Source organism: Agelaius phoeniceus, chromosome 2 (assembly GCF_051311805.1).
Source record: "Agelaius phoeniceus isolate bAgePho1 chromosome 2, bAgePho1.hap1, whole genome shotgun sequence".
In the NCBI taxonomy this organism is placed as follows: domain Eukaryota; kingdom Metazoa; phylum Chordata; class Aves; order Passeriformes; family Icteridae; genus Agelaius; species Agelaius phoeniceus.
Window position 1 is genome coordinate 39,207,923 of NC_135266.1, and position 26,795 is coordinate 39,234,717.

At 35.8% G+C, this 26,795-nt stretch overlaps 1 protein-coding gene across 1 annotated transcript in view; it reads right to left on the reverse strand.

Moving 5' to 3' along the window:
• The window catches only part of ITGBL1 (integrin subunit beta like 1), a 128,374-nt gene that overhangs the window by 67,139 nt on the left and 34,440 nt on the right, over positions 1 to 26,795 (reverse strand). The window contains exons 3-5 of the mRNA XM_054627869.2: positions 6,445 to 6,591; positions 3,510 to 3,632; positions 1,680 to 1,820 (exon numbers count right to left, since the gene is read on the reverse strand). Of these exons, the coding sequence (XP_054483844.2) occupies positions 1,680 to 1,820; positions 3,510 to 3,632; positions 6,445 to 6,591 (411 nt within the window). The remainder of the gene's footprint in view (positions 1 to 1,679; positions 1,821 to 3,509; positions 3,633 to 6,444; positions 6,592 to 26,795) is intronic.

Sequence of the window (26,795 nt, forward strand, 5' to 3'; positions counted from 1 at the left end):
GACAGCCCTCAAGAAACTTGTGCCTAATTTTTTATGTTTTCAAAATTCAGTGGCATTACTAAAGAAGAAAAAAACCATCCAACCAACCAAACAAACCAGGAAATGCCTCTGGAGAGTGATTAATCCTCCCAGAAACAACTTCAAATTAATTTAGATCAGCTGTCCTTGATGTCAGAATGCAGAACATAATCTCATCAAAGTTTAAAAATCTAAATTTTCACATGTGGTCTAAACTGTTTGACTAGATAGTGCAGGGGAAAAGATAAGAAAAATTTATCCATCTTAGCACTGAAGGAGGGTGGGTAGCAAGGTTAGTCTCAATATTTGATTTTTAGAAGGCTCAAGACTGGCAAGATGAATTGTACTTATATCACCAGATGTATAAACACAGAAAACTGGGTAAGTAGGACTAAATGGAGCAGAAATACTTTGCTGGAAAGCAACTTCACATTGTCAGAAGCCTACAGAACTCTTATGAAGATAAAATCACAAATAGATGAGAGGCTAAAGGCATGAAAGTATCACACAAATGTACCTTTGCATTGGAGGCTGCAGCTACTCAGAGCATCAGCTATGCTATTCACATAATTTCTCCTATTGCAATGCTAGTTTAAAGAAATAATCACACATTAAAATTTCAAATTTGATTAAAAGCTTGCTTTGACGAGAAATTCTTTGCCAAGAAATTACTTTCTCAGTGCAAAGAAAGCATCTGATATGATGACACTTTGATACCTATTATTTCCAGAACTACATGAAAATTTTATGCTGAAGTCTTGAGACTGAATGAACCTACATGATCTCTGTATTTGAGCCAAACTTTCAATTTGAGCCTAATTATGAGAAGAGAGGTTTCTAAATGCTCTCAGGATGATTGGGTGTTCACAATACAGCAGGTTTTGCCAGTAGAGATGCTTTTAAGAGAAGTATCTATGTGACTCTTGCTTATGTACTTTTATAATTATTCTGGTTTATTGCCAAAAAGAACACCCTATTTTTTTAACTCCTTGTTCACAGCAGCTAGTGAAAAGCAACCTTATTTTGTGTTTGGTTTTTTTTTTCCAAAAATGGCAAAAAATTAGACAGAAGTATAAAGTAAAATTCAAATTCCAAAACTGTGTGCAGATAAAACCTTATGTAGTTAGAAAAACTGTGTGAACTTTATACAATTCCTCAGCATTGTTACTGAACACTTCACAGGTGTTTTTTTGATTGTAGTGGAAATTAAATGCTTTGTGTTTTCATTTGCCCCATTCTCCATTTCCACATTCCATTGTGGGTCTTAAGTCTTCTTTAAGAGTGATTGACATACAGTTCTGTGACCTTACAGCACCAATCTGTTCAAAGTCAAAAATCTGGTAATATTTATTTTGCAAGGCAGGTCTCTTACCAAAACAAATATATACTAAATAACAAATTATCCTGCTCAGTCTTATTACAAAAATAAAGAATGAGAACAACTTGAGTTTACTTAATCAAGAAGTGGATGTGAATATGTGTAAGTTTATACCTAAACACAGGTAACTACCCAGTTGGAAGTGTATATGCAGAGCTGAAATAGGTGAGAACAAGTAGAAACTCTCAGCAAACACAATCTATGTCCTACTGTACAGAATGCATAGAGTGAAATAAAAGCCAACTATATAAACATGTCTAGAAGGTCCATGCAAATGACACACCTCTGTTGCTGCAGATTTTGCCATCTGGAGATGTGCATCTCTTCTTGATCTCCCAGGGGGTGATGTCACACTGGAATTCACATTTATCTCCATGCCAACCAGCCTCACAGTAACAGTTTCCACAGTAACACTTTCCATGGCCTTAAGCCAAAACAAATTTTGTACAGTGAGAAAGAGGCAAGTTTTTAAAAGGCATTAACAATTTCACTGTTTTGATCTTTTAAAAACTTTTACCGCTAGATTCAGAATAGAAACAATTTATAGTCCATGTATCAATACATAAAATCAGACAAAAGATATCTAAACTACACTTTTCCCCTCTATTTTAGAGCCAGTTTTCCTTTAACCATAGATTAAATCTAATCAATAAACACTAACTGACAACATAATTTTTATACTTTTATTTTTTTTTTACTTTATGGATAAATTTTGAAGACTGTAATCATTAAAATTTAATCACAGCTTTACACATCAATGTAGGACACATACTTGGCCTGTCTAATAACACATTGTGTGTTCTTGACTCCTCAGCTACTTGCAGTAAGGACATCTTGATTTATTACACACCAACTACATTGTATATGGCTTCCCTTCTTCTTCCCCTCTGTCAAGAAGATTTTTGAACATGGCTAAACCAGTTTATTAAGGAGAATTATTTTCAAAATTAATCTTTCAGATGTTCTTTTAACAATACATACATATCCCAAAAAAGATGACTGCATCATTCAAGTCTGGGTGAAACCAGCTCCAGAATATTTTCATCTGCTAAGGTGTGCACCTGTGCCATGTGCTTCACAGCATAAAGCTTTTAAATTAAATAGTTGCAATTCTACTAATCTAAGAGCTCCCAAATCTGGACTTCAGAGGACCATTCTGCATACCCTCATTTAAAATCCCTACTTAATCCCAGGATTTAAAAAAAAAAAAAGTTCTTTTTGCCTTCAAAGGCCCTTAAGTAAATAGAATTTATTTTGCAGTCTGTGTGAGGAAAAGACAGATTTTACAGAAGTACTCTCTTTCTTCAGAAACACACACACAGGAAGCACTACCACCAGATATGAATAGTCTAGGAGCAGACTGGAACACTCTTGTGGGCATATGGACAGAATCTTGAACAATGTTCCTAGCACCTTTCAGCTCAAAGACAAGCCTCCTTCTCAACACAAGCAACAGCATTTATAATGCCATAAATGGTGTGTATTGCACAATATTTGACTGCCTGGTTCCTGCCTTATAATGACATGAAAGAACAGTTTGAATTTTGGTTGCTTTTCTGTCTATCAGCAGAGTTAATTTCATCTTATTTTTTTGCCTTTCCTATCACAGATGAAATTCATTATTGAATCCTTTCTCTTCTCATCTTCCTGATTCTGAGTTATCATCCTACATTTGTTCCTGATATTTTTCATTTTTGCTTCCTTGACAGAAACCCTAATAATCTATGTTCTGGTTTGTTTTTTGGGGTTTTTCCATATGTTCTCCATTCTGCTCTCTCTTATCTGTGTCACAAAGCATTCACATTCCTCATATATATTCTACTGAAGACAGACACACTAAGCTATGAATTACCTTAGTGATTTATCATGTACAATTCTCTTTGCAGTTCTCCCAAAAAGAGGAGAATGTCACAGGATTTATTCATTCTTTAACCTTATGGTTAGCTCATTTTTACATCTGAAATTTGCACTTACAATTTGCAGTGTGAAGTCTTGCAAATAGAGGTACTTTTATTTTAAGTCATACATTCAGTAAAGATATTTTGTAGAACCATGCAATTAAATAATAGCCTGCATTAATCTTCACTTTTCTTGAGCTCACTGAGATACATACCTGTACAAATCTCTCCTGTTTCATCATCAATGCATTCTCTGTCATCACATTCACAAAATTTGCCATATACCAGTCCATTTTCTTCTGAGTTAGCACATTGGCACCTGCCACACTGACATGTGCCTGTAAACATTTAAGAGACATTACCCAATGATTGCAGATTATAGAAAGAGTTTAATTAGTGTGTCAGAGATGGTACATATTTTATTTCTGAGAAGGTTGAAATCTAAAGATCATCCACACAGATAAAGACAGACACAGAAATTATTCATACCAACAAAAAGCTTAATCTTAGCTGTACAGAGACAGAGCATTCAAGTGCCTTCAAAGTGTAAAGCTGGTTTTTTTCACAGCATAAACCACAAAAAAAAACCCCAAAAAACCAAACAAGCAAAAAAAACCCACCAAAAAAGTTTCTGACATAATGAAAAGCCAGAGCATTCAGGCAATGCAGCAAAGGATGCAAATGGATTTGTAAACAGATTTCTCTTGTATCACGCATCATCATGTCACACATTTGCTCCTTGGTTTTGAGGAGAGCTGCCCCTCAGCTCAGTGGCTGCCTGCCTCCATGACCTGCTCTCCTTAATAGGAAGAAATTCTTTTATTGCTCTCTGGGAAAGAAGAAACCCTTCTTTTCCCTCAGAGAGGCTATCTGACCTGAGATCATGAATAACTGTACGAATGAGTTCCACAGTAAAAAAAAAAAAAAAAAAAATCACAAATACATGAAATGACATTAGAAACAAAAGTATTACTATGCCACTCATATTAACAACCCCCTTGTCCCTACCTTTATTAAAATTGAAAGGGTGGGAACTTTGTGCAATATCACATTACTGGGGCCTTGTGGTCAGTGGTCTCAAACAAGTTGTTTCAGTAGTCAATGGCATCACTATGCCAGCAAGTACAGATTTTTTTTAAATTCACTTCACAACATTCATACTCCTCACATGACATCCATGTGTATTTTTGAAAACACAGTTATTGGCATCAGAGAAGTTCTCCAACATAGAAGTTTTATGCTGATATTACACAAGATTGCAGAAACCAGTTGATGTTTTTACCCTCACAAGCATAGCATGACTTTTAATAAATGCCACATTAATCCAAAGAACAGAAGTACTGGCCTTTGTGACAGACATGGTCATTCTAAAAGAGTAAATTGTAAAAATGTATGCAAGAGCTAATACAGTAAGGTAATAATAATGATAATACAACTGATAATACAACATAAGTAGCCTACAGAGCTAGAGTTATTTGCTATAAATACTTGGTAAACAAATACAAATGCAATTTTTGAGAAAACTGTCATGATTACAGATAATTCCTGAACAGGAAAGAAGATAAAACAGAAAATTGATTCTTATACTGGTCAGAGATTCTAAACAGGTCAGAGAGCTGGTGTATAATAAAAACATTCATTCCTTCCACTGGGGAAAGAGAAAATTGCTCACATAGAGAACTTCAGTTTAGGTAGGATACCCTAGTTGTTCTGACAAATGATTAGGAACTAAGTCAGAAAAATGAATTTTTAGGTGGATCTTGATTGGTTACTGAAAAAAGCTACAATAAATAATTATCTGTGTTTGTAACAGCTCATGCCATCCCTTCCTATCTTTTGTTGGCAATTACAAAACAGAGCCCAGACCTCAATGAGAGTGTTAGTAGCAGAACAAAAAGCAATCCCACCAAGGCAAAATACAGCCCATCAAAGTTAGCTGAACTCCCTAGTCAGTCTCATTGGAATTCCTGTCCTGTTTAATATCAGCAAAAGCAAAACCATTTATTCTTCTCATGATGCTACAAACACTTCCCCCTTAGCTACTTGGAGTGGCTGTTAAGCTATGTTCATTTTCCTGTGAAGACTGGGGCCACTTCTAACCAAGGAAAGAAAGAGGCTCTTTAAGAAGTTTGACTAAGTACAGGGAGATATACTTATTTTTGAAAGTCAGTTTCTCATTTAGCTATCTCTCATGGCTCTCTCGATAGCAAGTTTCATACATCTGTTGTTAGATATTAAGTGTATCATTTACTCAGTGTGCTGCATGCTAAATGCTAATAGAAACTGGTTTCTTACCCTGTTCTACCTTCCCTCTAACAAGTCCCACAAACCCTTGGGATTTTTTGCTCATGTCAGCAACTAACTTGTGAGAAATTTACTTGTATGAAAATGTGTGGATTCCAACACAAATTAAAGACCAGCAATGGTGAGGAAAAGTGGCATTCTTAAAACATTTTTCCACTTGGAGGTCAATGTAATGGAAAAACCAGAAGGCAATTTCTGGGCACAAAACTTAATTGGTAGAAAATGCCCTTTAAAATGGTACCATTCTTCAATAAAGTCTTCTAAAATGCCATTTGGTTTTCCTCTGAATTTTTTTTTCAAGGAAAAGACCTATTTAAGTTAGGATGTTTATAAAACTAAACAATTAGAGTGTTACCAAATCAGAATAGTGAAGATGGAAATGCTCCTTTAAATGGTTCAACGCATCTTCTACAACTGATTTTAATAATCACAGGTACAATTCTAAAGTGTCTCAAAAAATTGCATAGCTTATTAATGTCCAGGAAAAATATTTGCAAATGCCATTTCTGGATTCTGTAAACACAAACACTTGATAGAAGTTACATCACTTCCTGTGTTAATGCCATTGCAACAACATTCTGATGAGGAAAATAAATTGCACAGTTGCAGTTTCATCAACTCACAACAGCTGTGGATAAATCACAGTACTAAAGTAGGTGTTCCTAATCAGTGTACATTATATGCACAGAAATAAGCCTATGGGAAAATTAAACATTTTAGTTCACCTACAGTTACTCTGAGTCTCTTGAAACACACTATACAAAAGTACTAGTTAGAAATGACAGTGACTCTCAAGATAACACTGGGAGAGCACTAAGGTATCAAAAGCAACAAAAGACATCTTACCTGCACCAGAACAGATGATATCTTGAGAATTCTTGCACATTTCATTGCTTTTCTTCCTTGTAAGATTGCAAGTAGTTGGATACTGACAAGCTTCACCATACCAGCCTTCATCACATTTGCACTTCCCACAGTCACACTTTCCATGGCCTAGCAAAGGAAGGAAAGAGTGTGTCAAGACCCTTCTTTCCTCATTAAGAAAGTGGTATTTTCTTATCCAGCTTTTAAAATAGATTCCATCAATTACATCTTTAAATGAATATGACTAACAGATTAACTTAACAGAGTTCATATGCAATTAAAAATAGCAGGGAGACAGCCAGCACATGGCTCCACCAAGGGCAAGGCCTGCTTGACCAACTTTTACCATTCTGTGATGGAATGACTACATCAGTGGACAAGGGAAGAGCCACAGATGTCATTTATCTGAACTTCTGTAGTGCATTAGACACAGTTGCCCACAACATCCTTCTCTAAAGTGGAGAGAGATAGATTTGATGGGTGAGGTGTTAGGTGCACAAGGACTTGGTTGGGGGTCACACTGAGAGTCCTGGAGGACGCTCCTGACAGGTGGAATCCCTCAGGGGATTATTATTGATTACCTTCCTAATGACATAGACAAAGGGATCAAGTGCACCACCAGCAAACTGGGAGATGTCACCAAGCTGAGTGGGGTAGCTGACACACCTGAAGAATGTGATGCCACCCAGAGGGACATGGACAGGCTCAAGAAGAAGGTCCCTAGGAATCTCATGTGGATTAACAAGAACAAGGAACTGCACCTGGTGATACTGGGGCAACCCCCAGTATCAACACAGGCTAGGGGATGAACAGACCAGGAGCAGCCCTGCCCAGAAGGACTTGGGGGCACTGGTGGATGAGAGGCTGGACAATTTTCACTATTTATGTTGCATACAAAGTATCATTTTTTACCCTAACTTCCAGGAGCAAACTTTTAGTACTTCTTTCTGTAGCATTCCTATACAATTTTAGGTAGCAAATGTGAAAACAATTGCATCTCGTTCAAAACAGAGAATTAAATTTTAAAATACATATCTTTTAAATATATATCTGATTTACATAATATTCCCATCCTATCAATGCATCTTAAAACCAGAATCTAATTGCAGTCTATTTTAAATACATCTATTCCCCTGGTTAGAGTCAACTGCCTGAAAAACACAAGCCCAGTCTGCTGCCAGTAAGAAGGAGTTTAAATAACTATTGTAAATGACAATTGTTAATTAGAAAAAAATTCTTTTGTTGCTCAAGAAAACTTCGCTTGCCTTCCAACATGGTCCTAAGATAAGATACAGTTCAATAGCTGCAAAAAACATAAAGCAAAAACATAAGAGAATATGTTAGTTATTGTTTCAAAACATGAGTTGCCATCTTAAAAACTGCTGAATAACTCTCCATTGGTAAAGTAAAAGAAAAAAAAGGACATAAAATACAGAATAAAACCTACTCTAGTGAATACTCTGCTTCACTGACAGACAACAGCATAAAGCCAATCCAGAAAGTGGTGGTAAATCCTAGGGTAGCTTACAAAAATGTAAAGAAAAAACATATCAATTTTCCTTCCTTTGAAGGATTACTTGTCACTATGACTTTGCATTCTCTATGTTAGGCACTATTGTGATTTAACAGTTTGATGTCTGCTGGTGAAGAAAAGATATTCTAATAAAAGTAGGACTCATTTTCCCATTCCCATGACTAAATGACAGAGTAAGGCAGAAACCACTCTGAATCAATTATTACCAATGGTCCAGCAGCACTAACCTCTCTCAGTTAGAGATGCACTAATCTAACACATGATGCATGAAGGAAATGAATAATTTCACTTAAAATGCAATGCAGTCTGTTGAAAGAAAATGAATAGAATATTCTCATGAAAGAGGTTATGCAGAGGAGTTAATTAACAAGAAAACACCAAAAATCCAAAATTAATAAAATTTTGAGACATAATGAAAGATCATTTGCATGCAACTGAAAGAAACTGTCGGGAATCTAACTAGTATGAATTTATAAGATTGCACACGATTTTCATAATTTGTGCCATTTGGGTTTTTTTTTTAAATTGTAGAGCAATGGCAATATTCTGCACAAAAATCTGGTTGAAAGGACTATATTGAAGTGTAGAGGGCTATAACTGCCTGCAATAACTTGTATACCTCACTGCATTTTCCCTGTCACATGGATAATGCAATTGTTCTGCAAGTCAGTTTGACATAGGAATCCCCTTTTTGCTTATTTCCCACACCCACACGTACCAATACTATTGCCTTCCTCAAGACAAAAATAATGATGTGATGAAGTACAAACTAAGTATGCAATAAACTGTAAGAAAATTAGAGAAAGCACAGAATTAGTGGGTAATAGAAAAAACCCTTTTCTTTAAGAGAGGTTTTTGTAGGATCCCATTTGTTGTGTATAAATTTCTGCATTATTTAGAAAGCATATAAATTTATGAAATAGTAAATAAGGAGTAACTATCACTATGAAAGCTATGAGGTGAGATTGCAACTTCCCAAAAAATAAATTTTAGCAATAAAAGGTAGACACAGTTATTTGAGGATGTGACAAAGAACACGAGAAAAGTGAAGTATAAGACCTCACTAAATTGCTGGTCAAGAAAGCAGTATCTCAAAGTGATGACACATTCATTCCATTTTTTAAAAAGATAACTGCAACACAAATAAATGCTAAACACAAATAAATCAGAAATCCACTAAAAATCATCATCAACAACACATCAACAAAAAAAAGAAAAAAAAAGGAAAACTCAAGAAAAAGTAATAATTCATTTAAGAAAAAGGCTGTCTGAAGACTGTGAAAAACTTGCAGTTTCAAACAATGGGAGAAACATTTTATAACAAAGGGCTCCATTTCTAACTAGATGAGCAGTCACGTCAGAGAGTATATCTGGACTATGCAGAAAGCTTTTAGGGTGTAATATAAAATTAATAAGCGAGGAAAACTGTCAGATGTGTAGAAAATATATGAAGAAAGTGAGAACAGAAAATGTTAGGCAGGGTCAGATCTTGCAAACTTTCAAGTACTAAAATGTACTTTCATCATCCAAATAAAAAGAAAACAGGAAAAAAGAGTGGTTTCACCAAGCAGAAAAAACCAGTTAGGATTAAAGACAATTTACAGGCAGTCCAAAGCAAAACTAATATGGGGATGTTGACTACCAGTAGCAAATGCAGTGTGGCTAATGACATGCTCTCTGGAAATGAAAATTACTCATCCAAGATGAGAAGAAAACAAAGACATAAAACTATTTTTAAGGAAGTGTTTGGATCAAGAGGGCAAGACTTCATAACCTCCATGTGAGAGTACTTAAAATACTTGCACATAAAAAGGGCAGTTCAGCAACAAAGACTATTAATGAATCTATCAGGCTGGCAATCAGTAAAACCTAGGGTCTGAAAAGTAAAACCTAGCTTTTATTTCTTTTAAGGAAAAGGAGTGTACATGATCCAGACAACATTAAAAAATTGCCTGTTACCTCCTGAGCTGTGCCAGGATTTGAAATAAACTATGAAGCATTGCATAGCTACAGACACTGAAGTAATGAAAATGGAATATAATGAATAACAGCTTTACCCCAAAATAGACTATCATTGTGCCAAAATAACCTGGCATATCTTGTTTGAGATAATGAATATTCTTAGAAAAGGAACATAGGAAATGCATGTGATAGGATCATATGTGTTGGACACAACGCCTCCCATGAAAGGAAAAAATGCTCTAGAAATGCCAAAGAATCACAATATAGTTTAAAGGAAGGAAACAATATTAGGACAAAAAGGCATATTACTGGAATAGAGGATGTATGGCTATGTTTCAAATGATGTTTTTGGAACTCTGTGTGTTTTACTGATATTGACAATGAAGTTCAGATAATACAAATAACATTTGGCAATGACAAACCTGTAAAAACTCACTAGAGAGGTGAAGATGAGAAATCATACAGAAATAACTGGACTGACAAACTGAAGGACTGAAGTAGTAAAAGTGGGTTGAAATTGGAAATAAAGGCACAGAATTACACACTAGGGGCAAGGAAATGATGTCACAGGCTAATACCTCCCCAGCTGGAAACAGCAAGAAGAATGTGACTGCATATTGACATCAGCTCTGGAAACATGGTGTGACTAAGCCTTCAGCTGACAAGCCTTCCTGACTAGGGACAGGAAGAGGTAACAAATCTGCATTTGAAATTATTCACACAATGTATAGGATATGGTCCTGAGCCCAGTTTATCCTTGCAAAATGCCATTAGGTCTCTACACTTTGGAAGACTAAGTCAAGTTATCCAGAGAAAACATTCGCAGAATTTTAGCCACTTGCAAAGTTACAATTGGTTGGGAATTAAAACATCTGAGCAGAAAGATGGCAATTTAAACCACAAGCATTTGACTTTGATCACATACTTTTCTGCTTAGACCCTTGACCTCAACCTAAGTGCCTTCTAAAATATTTTTCTACTATATATTTGCACACCTACAGGTCCAAGAGTGAAGATACAAAGGTAAAATCTCTGATAAGAAGTTCTGAAAACACATCTGTATTGCAAGTATTCAGGGCATCGATTTGGAAGCCTGCTTTTGCTGAGCTCTGTGTGTAATCTATCATGAGAGACAGGCACTTCTGCAGAGTGACTCAGGTCCTGTGTGGGCTGAACAGACCTCAGAGGTTGTCTGTCTTTTTTCACTAAACTGCTGGAAAGCTGGGACTTTGGAGTTTGATGCATCATTAGATACCTTTGCATGAAAATACATATCATTCATTTATGTTCTTTTGCTTCACTTATCTATACAATATTCAATGTCAGGATTTAAATATTCTGACATATTTTGAATATAAAAAGGAGCATGATGTCAGCCTAGTTACAGGTTGAACTGCATTGCTTTATAAAAACAATTTTATTAAATAATTATTGGATGGACCAGAAACTAAGTTTGAGCATGGATTTGGTTTTTATGGGTCGGAAGAAATTGCATCATTCAGCAGTGGTATTGGATTTTTTGTGCATCTTACTGGAAAAGACTCTCTCTACATTTGTACCAGTTTTCTTTAATATTTTTTATTACATTACATTCACTGTGACTGAAATTCGCTACATCCTTGTGCTTAAACTTTCCATAGGCAATGAAATCAGTCAAAACAAACTACTTGGTTTGTCACCTCCCATGCTCTTCCTAAGAGCATGTGTGAATGTATGCATGTTTATCTGCCATGACTATCTTTTCTACAGAGCAGTGGTGGAGCACAAAAATGCAGACTCCTTAACAGAAAGAAAAAATAAGAAAAGACTGGTCTTCATGTTAAGACCTTAAATTGAAAAAAGGTGACTAGGTTTAACACCTGTATCTTTCATTCTCTGGATAACCTCTGCCACACAAAAACATCACCAGGAGTCCAAGTGATGAGCTTAAAAACACTTCTTTATAAAGAAAATATTGATAATTGATTTTGTCATAGAAATTTTGGTAAGGATAAACATCTTGGTACTTCAGAGCTTTCAGATGTTATGTATGACTAGAGGTAGCTAGTTTAAAAACAAACAAACAGCCCAATGAAGCAACATGCTACCTTTGAAATTACAGTCACCATTTTTCTCAGCAAGACAAATAGAGTCCTCCCTGTCTAGAAGGAACTGTGAAACTATGGTCATGTGATTATTAAACTGCCAAAGCTTTTAAATAAATTCTTGGCTCATTGAGTAAACACAACTGGAAATACTGCCTTTGGAATAATACCTATTTATGTGGTTGTGCCACATGAGTTATAGCAAAGTAACCCTCACATCAAAAGATGTGTCACACTTGAGTGCAAAGATCCAGGCTGTTTGGCCAGACACTAAAATATACCCAGACGTCCTTGCTGCCACATGTTTTTGATAGCAAAAGCCCAATTATTCTATGTAAGAACACAATTGAGGGCAATTTTAAAATTGTAATGGAATCAATCTTATACAGGCAGGTGAGATGCTTATGCTAAGGATTTCTCTCTCAAGCATGAAGTTAGTCATCAGAAGAAAATCAGCAGCTGGAATGATAACTTAATTCGGCACATTACTATGCATTTTTAGAAACCCATGAATGATTTCTGAAGTGCTTTTTAAATCTGAAAAAACCAATTCATTATATAGGTGAAGAAATATGAAGAATTTTTTGTTATGGATTCCAAATTCTGATTGGGATATTGGATAGGAAGGATAATTCAATTGTAAGAGTAGAAAATTTTGAAAAAAAAATTAAAACATTGTTCTGCACTTTCAACCTAGACCAGCACAATGAGGATGTTTTCAATATTTCTTTCCAAATGGATAACTTTCTTTCCAGTAGTAAGTGAAACAGATTGTGCTACTTTACAACAATGAAAAGCTAGGGAAAACATTTCAGATTACACTAAAATAGGATTTGCAAAATGGACTACTCTATTTAACTGCATTTGAGATTCTCAATAACTGTGACTTAAACTCAGATGAAGCATTTCTCCGAATCTCCTTTTTAAGAATTGTTAGAGTTGCAGTTTTAGGGGGTAAAAAATAAGAAGTTGGTATTATTACTTTTTTCTCCATCTTGGTATCTTTAATTAATCTCTTTTTAGGGTTGGGGTCCTGGTTGTCTATGTTGCATTGCCTCCAACAAAAGCCAGGTCTTCTTGACACTGGGGTTTTCACAAGAATACTGCCTCCTCCTTCACATCACAACCCCTTGTTATTCTCCTTGTGCTGACAGGATGAGGTTAAACTATGGATTGACCAAGAGGACTGGAATTTAGAAACAATGCTCAAAAATCCAGGAGGAAATTTCAAGGGAAAAGCAGCCTGATGATAACAGAACATTTCAAGCCAATTTTGTCAGTGAAGCTCCTTTATCAACAAGCCACAGTCCTGATAAGAATTTCATCAGAGATTTTAAAAGCAACACAGGAGAGACCTTTAAGGATGAAAAGAAACTTAACCTTATCTCTCTCTCAAAAGGCTATTAAAAATGAAAAGAAAACTCACTACATTCGAACTTAGATCCTCTCACATTAAACCAATTTATCCACGTTTATTTAAGGTGTCCAGACCTCGGAGCGGCCCAGAGGAAGAGAGAAAACCACTGAGCACTGGGCTGTGGGGAGCCCGAGAGACTGAGTGACACAGAAGAGCACACAAGGTCTGTAGCACAGTTTGCCTCTCAATGCTCTGCAGTGATTGGATTCCCCAAACACATTTAAGTTTTTCTGGATTTTCAGAGTTAAAATGAAAACTGATGACAAACCATCTCAATCTAGTTATTACTGGAAGCACCTTGATAATGAAAACTTCATAAATGTTAAATCCTAACTCCAACAGAGTGTGGATTAAGCCTAAACAAATGACTGTAGGAACTTACTATGGAAAAGCAAAAAAAATTCCACTTGCGCCGTGTGTTGGAGGGATCACTTAGAACAGTGTTTTAGTAAACAAATATCAAACAGTGTTCTAAAATGAAAAAAAATCAATCAGAACCTGCATTAAAATAGAGAAAAATTACCAGAGATAAGTGTGAGGGCATGACTGCTGATGGTATTTAATTTCCAGGTTATTAATCAACTAAACACAGTGGCTATTTCTAGTATACATACTCTAAAGTATCCACAGCAATAACATCTTTGTTTCATGTTGACTTGTGTCAGTGTGAATTCAGGAGTTTATAAATCTTCTAATCATCTCTGAACACAAGTTGTGCAAATAAGCTAATTTAAAAGCACTATTGCTAATTTTGGAGATAAAATGTATTAGCATTTGCAGAAGAGTATTTTAAGAAAACACTTAAAATTTAAATCAATGTCATACATGACACGTACTAGATAAATACATATAATAAGAATCTATGGATCAGATCAAAAAATACCTTAAAATCACTATCTTTAAAAACTAAAATAGATGAGAAAATTAAACTGAAATTTAAAAAAATTAAAAATAAAATCTAAAAAATTGCAGCCACCTGGAATGTCTGAATACTCTCCACTACTGACATCATAGTTATCTTTCTCTGCCCAAAGAGGTCATCATGAATGATTTTATTTAGTCTTGGAATTTAAAACTATATTTACTGACAATTGCAATTCCACTGACAAGATTAGAAACTAAATTATAATAAGATTTTTATTGCATATACTGGTCATAGTACTTTTTTATTTTTATATATGCCACTATAATCCTATATTTCAGAATTTCAGAGCAACCGTTTCTGAAAGAAGCAAGGAAGAATTTTCACTCTTTTACATGGTCTATTACTTCAAATAAATTTTTGAATTTTTTCCCCCTCTCAAATATCTGTCTCAGCATGAAACAGATATAGGTGAGATTGTCTCCTGTGCTCTTAAAATTTCTCAGCACACAACTCTTTGTGTCAGGTTATACAACTGTGTAGCCCTTTCTATGTTTCCATCCTGCTTCTGCTTAAATGCCTAACAAGGTATTAGAAACTAATGTTTTCAGCAAGTAAATGCAAAAAAAAAAAAGCATAATGTCTAATAATTATTTTAATAATTCTTTTTAATATCAAAGAATTCAAAATGATGTAAAAAAAGTTTTTGGAAGTTAATTTCATGAAAAATCCTAAAATAATTTTTTCATCATGGTTTAGAAAAAAAATAAAAAGTGAGCAAGAGATAAAAGTTTTCCAAACATTTCTATTCCAATTTCTTTGTTTGCAGCTGCAACACATGGCAGGGGTAATGCGTACTTTTAGCACTCTTAGTACCGGACAGTGCTCTGAGACCAAACAGTCTTTCACATAGCTTGAGTCTTTTACTTGAAATGTATAAAAAAACCACAGCTGTATTTGTAAAAAAAACCTATGTGTTTTATTACTACACATGTGTACTTAGTATTGAAAAGTTTGTGCCTATCTGTACATAAACATACATCAAGAAACAAAGACAACCCACATTCCTCTACCTGTAGTAAGAATGTCCAAAATACAAGCAAGCATAAATGTCACTGCTGATCAGTGACATCTCTTTTTCCCCTCTTGGCTATGGATTCAAATTCCCTGTACAGTGAACTGACTCAAAAATCAATTGGATATTTTGAATGATAAAAATAAAGGAAAGCAACACTTAGCTGAACCAGCTCCAGTTTGTTATCCTGGAGGTGGCACAAGTTGATATCATTTTAAATGTGACTCATGCTGTTTAGACAGATGATATAAATATCTCAGGGAGACAGAGATAAATTAGTTTTATCCATCAAAACAGTCTAGAGTCAAGGCTAACATTAATAATTCAATTCTTCTGTGAAAGATTTCCTACTTATTTTTAACCAAATGGTTTCTCTTTTCTGAAGATCAAAAATAATCAACTTTTAAGTAAGATCTTTAAATAGGCAGAGTAAGTATTTTTTAGCTTTTTTAGAGGACTGCTTTTCCATATATTACTGTCCCAGTGTAGATTTTTACACAGATACTGCACATGTCAAACAAAATTACACCTGAGAGATTTAACTCTTTCCGTAAGATAACTTTCAGAGAAGTTACCCCTTGTAGGATGGGGGAGAGAACTGGAATGGAAGAAGTGAGAAAACTCATGGGTTGAGGTAAAGACTGTTTAATAGGTAAAATAAAAGCTGCGCACACAAACAAGGCAAAACAAGGAATTCATTCACCACTTCCTATTGGCAGGCAGGTGTTCAGCCATCCTCAGGAAAGCTGCTCTGTATCACACACGACGGTGATTTGGGAAGAGAAATGCCATCCCTCCTTCTTTCCCAAATTTGGGAAGAGAAATGCCATCCCTCCTTCTTTCCCAAACTATCTATGCTGAGCATGACATCATACAGGACATGCCCAAGGTCAGCTGGGGTCACCTATCCTGATCCAGCTCCTTGTGCACCCCAGCTTGTTCCCTTGTGGGGTGAGAGGCAGAAAAAGCCTTGACTCTGTGCAAGCGCTGCTCAGCAACAGCTGAAACATCCCTGTGTTTTCAACACTGCAGCACAGATACAAGACACAGCCACATACCAACTACTGTAAGGAAAATCATCTGCACAAAAGCAAAAAAGCCAGTACAACCCCATTTCCTGAGTCCAGTCAGTTTGGTGTGTGCTTCAGGTTGACTAACAAACGTTGTCCCAGATACCTTCCACTGGCTCCTTCCATGGTCTGTGGCTACACATAACCTTTTAGGATCTGTAAGTCTAAAAGAGATGAACCAAACCTGAGTGAAGGACAATTTCTGGCTCCCTGTGAGATTAAAAATATCACCATCCCCCTATGAAAAACCCACAAATGCTGCAGGGTTGTTTGTTTTTTTTTTTTAAAAAGGGCACATGAATTTATAAAAAACTGTGCCTCCAAATGCCGGGGTCATTAGTACTGAAGATATAGCTAAAGATGGTAGGGCTAAAATATATCTTGCTAAATACAAACCAAATGTTACCAGTGTATCAGGTCACTGAGGGGGGCAAAATATCAGAAAGTTATTTAGGAGTAAAGCTATGTTATAAACACTGCACATTCAAAATGAATGCAGCTGGTACTGCAGTTTACATCGAGCACAGGCTGACACCTGAAACCTGCTTTAAGGACCGGATGAGGTCAGATTAGCTGTGTAACATTTCATTTGCTACATATGAAATAAGTGGCCATCTGTGTGGCTTTGCCTTTTTCTTAAAGTTCTCATGTGAACATGCTTTTGTTTGACAGTCAAAATGACCCACAACAGTTACCTCAGAGAATATCCCATAAGAGGTGTGAAGGCCACCACACTGGTGGACCTCAGCGCAGACAGAATTCGGGCAGCCTGACATGCCTTGATTAGAAGTCCTTCTGATGCTGCACAACCTAAAGAGATGTAAGATTATCTGTCCTATTTCTTTTTGTCCTTCTCATGTTATCTCCAATTAAAGATACCAATAAAAGCTATTTTAAACAACACCTTATGGAGTCTGAGAGCCTTTATCACAAGGATTAACAACAAACTGTAGCACAGATGTGTAACAATTCTCTTGAGCATTCTCTAATGAAATCCCAGACATTCTACCATTTCTGCTTCTCTGCTGGTCAACAAAGTCAACGTTAAACATGCCAGTTACAGAAATATTACATGGAACAAGCCAGCTGGGTAAGACCGCTCCCAAGAGTACAAAAGTGAGTCAAGTACTATTTACAGCATGGCAAACCTAGTGGCAAAAGGGTCAAAATTACAAGCCTGGCACAATTCTGAGCTGCACACAGGAGAACCTACACCTAATTAAAGCCAGTGCACTGAACAAGGCCTGTTTGATGACTGTGTAGCCAACACTGAGTTAGAAGCTAAAAACTTTATGCTGTATCTCCTTTCCATTGTGAGCTGGAGGGCAGAAAAGGGGACATGTCCTCACAAAACAACTACAGGCCTCCTGCAATGACTGCACTTTAAAGAAATCTATCACCATCATGAAAGTTACTGTTTTTCAGTAATTGTGCTTAAGAAATGACTGATTGGTGATCCAAAGAGTTTGATTTTCAAACCCAGGATCCCCTAGATGATGTGCCTTCTCATCTGAAATTATATTAAGTGTTATCTCTTAGAGATAGAAATATTTGTTATCAAAGTTGTATATGCTTTACAAAATTTACGCATCATTTCAAGATAAATATAACTAATTGAAATGGATAATTTCATTTAATGGTTTTTAAATGGTGTTTTTACATATGTAGGAAATTAAGGGATTGCATATTCCTCCTATAGCTCAAGATCATAAATATAATTAACCATGTTCCTTTGAATTATATCTGGTAGGATATCTGGCCCCTTTCTCTTTAAAGAATGTAGATACACACAACACAGAAAACAGAAATTGGAAACAGCAGCTTGTCACAGATTTAAATTGTTAAATACCACCTAGTAATCCCTGAAATTGAGTCACTAATGTCTCCAAAACTTTTGTTAGCATATGGGGAAAACTCATTACAAAATAAGAGGTGCATAAAACCAGAGTATTCAAGCTTGCACTAACATTTAAAAACAAACTGAGCATTGCACATAGTTTTAATAGACCATTAGTAGAGGAAAAAACATGGGTGCCTGAAAATCTCACTTTAGAAAGTTTTGAAAATATCTGACACATAAGGGTTATACCTCAACATTCTAATGAAGATCATGGATCAAAAATTAAATATAATTCTGAGTAAAGTTGTGCCTGCATTTATCTCCTGCCAAATGTTAAACAAATGCTCCTCAATACTTGTTTTGGCTATACTTCTCCCCCACTGTACAGCTGGGTATTAGGTCTTTCTTCCCTTACTTTTTGAATACTAATAATCTCTCAACACTAAAACTTTTCCCTATGCTTTCAGAAAAGATAAATATTTGTGAAGTTTTAACCTGTTCAGAGATTGCAGTGTTTTCTTTATCAGTTTCAAGAAGAATCTGAAGTTCAGCAAAATAAAGATGGATCTTGCTTCCTAGAACATGCCTCAGGTTGATAGTTTTTCTACAGTCCAGCCAAACCTCCTGCAGCACCTGTTGTTATCACATTCTTCAAAGTACAGACTTAGCAATTTACCAAGCTGTGCACTGGCTCCTCAGTGAAATTAAATAGACTTCACTTTCCACAACATGGTATAGGGTATTTGAGAAATTTAATTCCTGAGATAACAGGCTAAAATATATTGCAATTGCAGCATCTACAAGAAAAGGTCAGGTCTGGATTGGCAGCATCCTCACTCACATTCCTCAATATTCCTCATCCAGTGACTTGAGTCTGTCAGAAGGAAGGCTCAGCAAGTGGAATAACAGGAGGACTGGTAAAGAAATCAGGCATTCAAAATATGATTCTTTAGGAATACATCGCATTTTCTTTATAAGTAGGAAGACTGCCAGAGAGAAGGAGGGGGGAAGGATGAAAAAAAAGTTCACTTTTTTCCAGATGTGTCACAGAATATTCTGAGTTGGAAGGGACTGACAAGAATCATCAAAGTCCAGCTCCTGGCCCTGCACAGGAGTACCACAAGAGCCACACCCTGTGCCTGAGAGCATTGTCCAAATTCTTCTGGAACTCTGTCAGGATGGTGCTGTGACCACTTCCCTGGGAGCCTGTCCCAGTGAAGATATTCTTCACATATCCCCTCACACATCTTTATATCATCCCCTCAGGTCCTGTCACTACAAGGATCAGCACCTGCCCCTCCTCTCCCCCTCATGAGGAAGCTGCAACTGCAGTGAGGTATTCCCTCAGTCTCCTCTTCTCCAGGCTGAAGAAAACAAACTACCTCAGCTACTCCTTGTATTGATTTCCCTCCAGGCCCTTCTTTGGACACATTCTAATAGCTTTTTATAAATAATTTATTTAAAGTAATATGATTATATAATAATAGATAAGATAGATGATTTATTTTGAGACAATTATGAAAGCACTACAGCCAGTGGCTCCAACAAGCAGCTTGCTTTGATTTAGATTTTATGCCTGGAGAAAAGTCTTTACTAGGATATAACATATTCTTGCTTTTAGACCCTTAGACATTTCCCAGATAATGTGATCATTTTCAGAAACCTCTGTGAAATATATATTAGAACTGATTTCTTCAGTTGCCTTTTTGAAAACTTCAGAGTTCATGGCACCTCACAGTTCTGCACAGCACAGTCTGAAAAACAATGTAGGCATATTAGTAAGATAGAGAGGTTACTAACTTAAGTGCCTTGGGCACATCACCATAATTGGGTGGGTGAACATGCTCAGACCTTTCTGTAAAAGGCCAGACAACTTAGGAAAAGGCTTTTGCAGAGTAGGAGCTGTTATATTACTTAGTCTTTGCATCAAAAGCAACACAAAAACCTCTTTGCCCAGAGAAACAGTAAGAAAATAGCTGGCAGGTGGGAACAGAGCTCCAACTGTGAGAGTATGCACAGATTACCATCCTTTTAAACAAAGAGTAATCAGCACAGTATTATACCTTTTAAAAATACCAGAGACTGCAATTCATGGCAAACTGAAATTAACTCTATTTTTATTTCTTGGTTCAAAATAAATCAGGGAAATCTTCTCAATTAAAAGAACATAACGGATAGGAGGTGAACAGATTGTTTTATTTGCTTTTAAAACATTGTTCCAGATTCTTAGTGTAAAAAGATTATTCCTAGGTGTGGGTGGTATAATTGGAGCTTCTCAGTCTCTTTATGTTGTTATTCTCCTCAATGCACATTTAAATGTAGTGGTAATAAGTAATGAATTTAGAAAAAAAAAACCAAACCATTGAATGACATTTTCCATTCCTTACAAAGTTTGAAGCTCAAAGTTCTGAAGTCATTTCAGGTGAAATCCTGAATTCTTTTAATTTCAGATATTTATATAGTCCTCTTACCACATCATCTTAGCATATCACAATCAATTACTAGGTACTTGTGTGGACATTTACATTCACAGAAACTGTGGTGAAAAAATTGCCCAGTTTTTATAGATATGGAATAGAACATACTGGAAGACGTGCAAAACAAGTGAGTTTAGCTAATGTTCCCAAGGTATTCAAGGTGAGCCAGTCACTGTCTTTACACTCAGACCACAGAGGTCAGGGGGCTTGTCCCTACTCTTCGCACTGTGAATTTCCTTCTTAGAGAGTAGGCAGCCAGGAAAGAATGGAAGAGAACATACAGAATGAGAAGGATACAGAAGAGAGTGGCCTGATGAAGTCAAAGGCAAAATTCACATTGATTTGATCATGTCTGGTTTCAATCTCTAGTTTAATCACTCTTGCTCATGACACAGGTGTCTTCTCATCTAATGAAACCAGAGGATCTTCAAAAGCTCAATCACAGCAGCAAGAAAGGAAGGCTGTTCTAACAAAGGATGCTAGGTGCCTTTTGATAACAAATCTCTTACGTGCACAGAAAAAAGGGTAGATTCTCTGTCACTTTTCAAAAGATAAAATTCCTAAAAACTTTTGTTGCAATAAATGAAAAAAAGAGGAGGAAAAAACCCTCTAAAATTACAGATTCTGTAAACAAGACTTCCATTGCTCTTCTGAGTTTGAGATGAAGAGAATGAACATTTTAAAGGACACAATAGGAAAGAAAAGGAGCAAAACAAAAGGTTCCACCAAGCTATCTTGATAATAGAGCAATTTATTTTTTTTATTCCCTAGGACTTCTACACTTTTAAAACATTTTGAGGAAGAAGGTGGGAGTAAAAGGTCTAGAAACTAAAAGGAGCAAGCATGGACAGCTCAGAAATCATGAATAAAAACAAGCTATTTTTCCTTCTAACTGAGACAAACTAACAGGAACACAATACGAACTGCACTCATAATTTTTCTGTCTATGCTGGTTATTCATGCCTCTTCAAGCTTGGCATAATCGCAAACCCATTCCAGTTACACTAAGACCTTTACTAGTCAGTGAATTAAATGGTTTATTAATAGAATTTTTAAAAAGAGACAAAAAGAATTAACTAGGAAAAAAACCTTACTAAAGTCACAAACCCCAAAAATAATGCAATTAATAACAGTTAAAATAGGACTTTAAAAAACAAGAACAACTCCAAGTGCCCCTGTTCTCCTTTTGGGGAGCACAGCTTTGTTTCCCAGAGCTTCCCCAATGTGCAGCCCTAACTAGCTTTCATACTCTGTGGAAAATCAATTATCACAGAAATTAATAATGTCTGTTTACTATGGATATGTTAGTTGATTTAAGAAGCAGATCAATTTGAAAGATAGATTAGACAAGGACAACAAATTCATGCCAATCCTGAAACTTATGAATATGGATTAAGTTAAGGCTGACTATGGTGGCTTATACAAAAAAAAGTGTACACAAACACAAGATCAAAATAACTACTTTGTAAACAGTACTTAAAATTTTAAAAGCTATGATGAACATATTTCTTAATAAATTCTTTAAGTCAAGGCTTGCCACAGGAAAAAAGAAAAAGGATAAAAGTATAGGCTGAAAGGGGAATGCAAAATACTGGGGAGGAGAGGAAGGGATAGAAACCATCTGAAGACATCAATTGCTTTAAATGGCTGTGGCAGTAGGGGTAGGCAGAGGACAGTATTAAATAGAACATGTGCAAGGAACCTAGAAGGAAGTGAAGAAGAGAGTCTGAGGAAATGAAAAAAGAAACCAAGGAGAGAAGAAGAGGCAGCATCAGGTGAGTAGAAAAGACTGGTTTATAATGTGGACCACAGACAATAAAACCATGTGACTGAAGTGAGGATTCAGAAGAAATAAAAGGAAGGTGAAGAAATATAGACAATCATTAAAACATATATTCAAAATAAAGACATGAAGGAAGAAGAAAGTGATGACATAGAAAATGCAAAGAAAAAAAAACATAAAAAACTCTTGGCAGAAAGAATCAACCTTGTCAGTCAAAAGGATGAGATTTGATCACATCAAGAATCAATTCAGGTCTTGCAGAAGATATTCCCAAACAGAATGCAATTTCCCTAAAGGAAATGCCTTTGTAACAAGAAGAATTAACAAATCAATAGAAGAACTGTTTAATTTTCTTGCCATTAGTTCAAATTCATGTTCTCTGCAAAGAATGTGTGAATGACAATCACTGAGCAAAGCAGAAGCTCATTCATATTACAGTTGCCAATCAAAGCTACAATATGTATTCAACTGGGGTCTTTGGTAGAGATCTATAATCTAAAAGTCCATAACAAAAAAACAAGTTAGATCATAATTAAATAAACTTTTATTTTTTATTTGAATACAAGTTAGTCAATCTTTCTCCATTACAAGTAAAAAAAAAATCTATATAATAGTGTGATTTTCTTGGAAAAGGTGCACCTTCATGAATTTGTTATGAACACTGCTTGGTTTAATCCCAATTAGACAGTGGATATTTTTTTAAATCTTGGAAATGCTTTAAGATCAGGCAAACAGATATAAATTATCACATGTGTTTCTAATATCTTCTACACGGCTCACCTGATTGCTTACATAATATCCAAACACCTTTTTCTCTCATCTAAAAAGATAGGTTAATGCTACTTTGTATAGTGTCAGAAATACTCTGAAGGATGTCTTGCCTGGACCTTTCCAGTCCACCATCACAAACACAATAATTTCTCTTTCACTTCAGTGTCTATGGGCTGGAACAGACATGAAGTGAATGCTGAACCTACTGAAAAGACTGACTAAATTCCTTTCCTACATCCACACCCCTCACAGTCTGTATGGGTGCTGATTTTCAAGACCCTAATTTTCTGCATTACAAAGCAATTGTATATTTTGTTAACTCCAACTGAAATCAATGTTCTTGAGAGGTGCTCGGTACATCCCAGAAAGTTGGGATTTTTCTCCCACATGGGGCTGACTGCCCCCACAAGCAGTGGGGTTTACACTTTGTGGGCATAAATTATTGGTTAGGAAAAGAAGTTTATATTCATTTTAGAAATACATCACAGGCAAACTGCGTTGGAAGCAATTTAGCATTCCTACTAGTTAAACTGCTGGATTATTTCTAAGTGCTATTTGGTGGGCACATTTTGCCTAGCAACAAGTGCCAGATGTCATTCCATTTCCTGCACACACAATAGAAGTCCATAAATTGTTTCAGGTTTAAGCATTCTGGCATTATAGCTGCTGTTCAGAATTTATTTAGTCACAAAATATCTTGCATACAAATACTTATATAATCTCTTTACACAGACGAACACATCTAAGGAGAAACACGTGAGGGATTTTTGGTTTGTGTGGTTTTTTTTTTCCTCCAAATGCTTTTGGCTTTCCATAGGAGAAATAAGGACATGTAGCTGTAGGACAAGGGACAACAGCTATAAATTAAGGAGAAGAGATTTAGATTAGAAATTCAGAAAAAAATCTCTACAGTGATGGCACTGGAACAGGTTACTCAGATATGGATGCTCAATCCTGGGAACTGGCCAAGGCCAAGCTGGATGAAGCTCTGAGTAAACAGATCTAGTGGAAGATGTCCTTGCCCATGGCAGGGGGGCTGGAACTAGATGATCTTTAATGTCCCTTCCAATCCAGGCCATTCTATGGTTTTGTGATATTAGCAAAAATACTTTGAATAACACACACTTAGAATGAGAAACCAATATAATAACATACCTAGATTCCAAAAAGACTGCAACAAACATAAAAACTACTTAAAAACTTATAAAGTAAAGTAGAAAATTGGTGATACATAAATATGGCAGGGAACTAACCATATACTAATTTTTATTGGTGTACTGAGAGTTTGAAGGTAACTCTAGGTGAAAGATAGTGCCTGGTAGCAGAAGCAAGAAAAAATTTAGTATGAAAAGCACTGGTAGAAAGATTATTCCTTAATAATACTTTTTAAAGACAGGGAGTATTGATCATCTGTTGTCATCTTATTCCATGCTGTTGTCTCCTTACCACAAAAGTTTCATACCTTCTTGGTGTTTTCTCATGGGTAGCTCCTCCAAGCACTGACCGGTGCTTTCTTCTTCACAAAGCAGCCAACTGACTCCAGTTCCCTTCTCAACTACCCAACCCACTCTTTTATAGCACTCTTCTTCTCATTGGTTACAGCTGTGGCCTGTTAAAGTCAGGCCTGCTCCTAATTTTTGATAATTGGCCCAGCTGCAACTCCTTAGGAGTAAGATTACTTTCTACACTATCTTTATTTTCTTATATTCTATCCCCCTACAATCATCAACAAAGAATTTGGAAATATTTCAGGATGAATATTCTGCATGAAAGTAGGTATCTTGAAAGAATACAGCTCTGGAAATAACTGCAATCAAAAAGAAACTAAAAAAATATTTAGAAAATATCACGTAGGTGGACCATGTGGTCTGGATATTAACCTTTGTATTAGGTAGGTGAGTATTTAGTTCTTCAGTGATTGGAATGCAGGATCATAGTGAAAAGGATACCACAGTATTTGCATGAAGTGAAAAGAAAATTGCCATAGATGGTGGAGAAAAATGTAGGGAAAACACTCAGGAAAGAACTAAGTTCTAAACAGAAGAGAACTGCAGGACTGTGCTCCTCCCTATTACTAAATTATCAAAAACCATTATCATTTGGTCTCCATACACAACTTTTTATCAGGGATATCATGTGGAAGTAAAGGTAGTAAAACTACCTTAAAGAATTTAAGTTTATCTCTTGTCCCAGATAATGCTGTGGCATTTCTCTTCAATTTAAGAGATGATACCTCCATTGGGACCTATGATAGGGCAAGATGCCAATTTTGAAGAGACTATTTCCAGGTCTATCAGGTTGGAATTTCTCATCACCAGATAATTGTTATTATTCTGAAGTTAAAAAAAATCCAAATCAACAAATAAATGACATTCCCTACCCCCAGATCCCCACTAATACATAGCCTTAACTTAAGTGTTTATTGCTCTTCAGGTAATATCTGTTTCATGACAATTTTTTAAAACAAATAGAAATAATAGTTTGTGATTTTACTAAAGTTGATAATCTAAATAAAAACAAGCACTAGCAGGAAGAGTACACAATATCCCACTCACAATATCCCACATATTTCAATATGTGTATCTGGTGCTTAATTTCTCCACGGATGTTTAAAAGAAAGAACAGGTCATAAAGCCTTTGAACACAGAGCTAAATATTGCACATTGTTCTTCTGGCATTAAGTAAGTCATAAAGGCTACCTGGAAGTTTTCCCAATGCTTTTTCAGACAAATCATTTCCACATACAGATATGTGCATCCCTCCACACATATATAAAATATAGGTACATATTTACTATAAAAATAAATATTATTAATTAGCACAAAAAAGTATACATTTTGCAAAGGTATTGCAAGAAGAATAGGAAATAACTAAAATGGTAGACCAAGACATATTTACCATTCTACATGCTGCCACAAAATGTCAAAATAATTTTTTAAAGGTCTTTAAAAATATATTAGGAAAATAAGCCTCCACCACACATCAATAATGGGTAAAGCACAAAAATGTAGTGGGTCTGCTTAAAAATTCTCTTGAAATAGAAAGTGGGCATTTTTTTCAGTACAAATCATCAGCAGATTTTGAGAAAAGCAATTAGAGCAAGTTGAATTTTGTTCTTTTTCTTAGCACATTCTTTTTCAATCTTTCACTTTTGCAATGACTTTTCTTAAACTACCTTTTCTTTGGAAGGAAATTGAGAGATCAAATGTGAATGGCAACAGGATCTTATTATGCATACTTTTTTATTTATTAATTCAATATAGGAAGTATTTTCTTTTCCTTTTTCACACAATGGCTGCCTTGAAGGAAAAATGCAACTCAGTTAACTTGCATTTCAAACAGATTTTTTGCCTCTGCACTTTCCAAAAGAGAGCTGCATTGAAAACTCAAGAGTTTTTGATCTAGCAGTTGTAGTTAGAATGTTGTGAGAAACAACATCAAAGACTTTACTCAAGTCC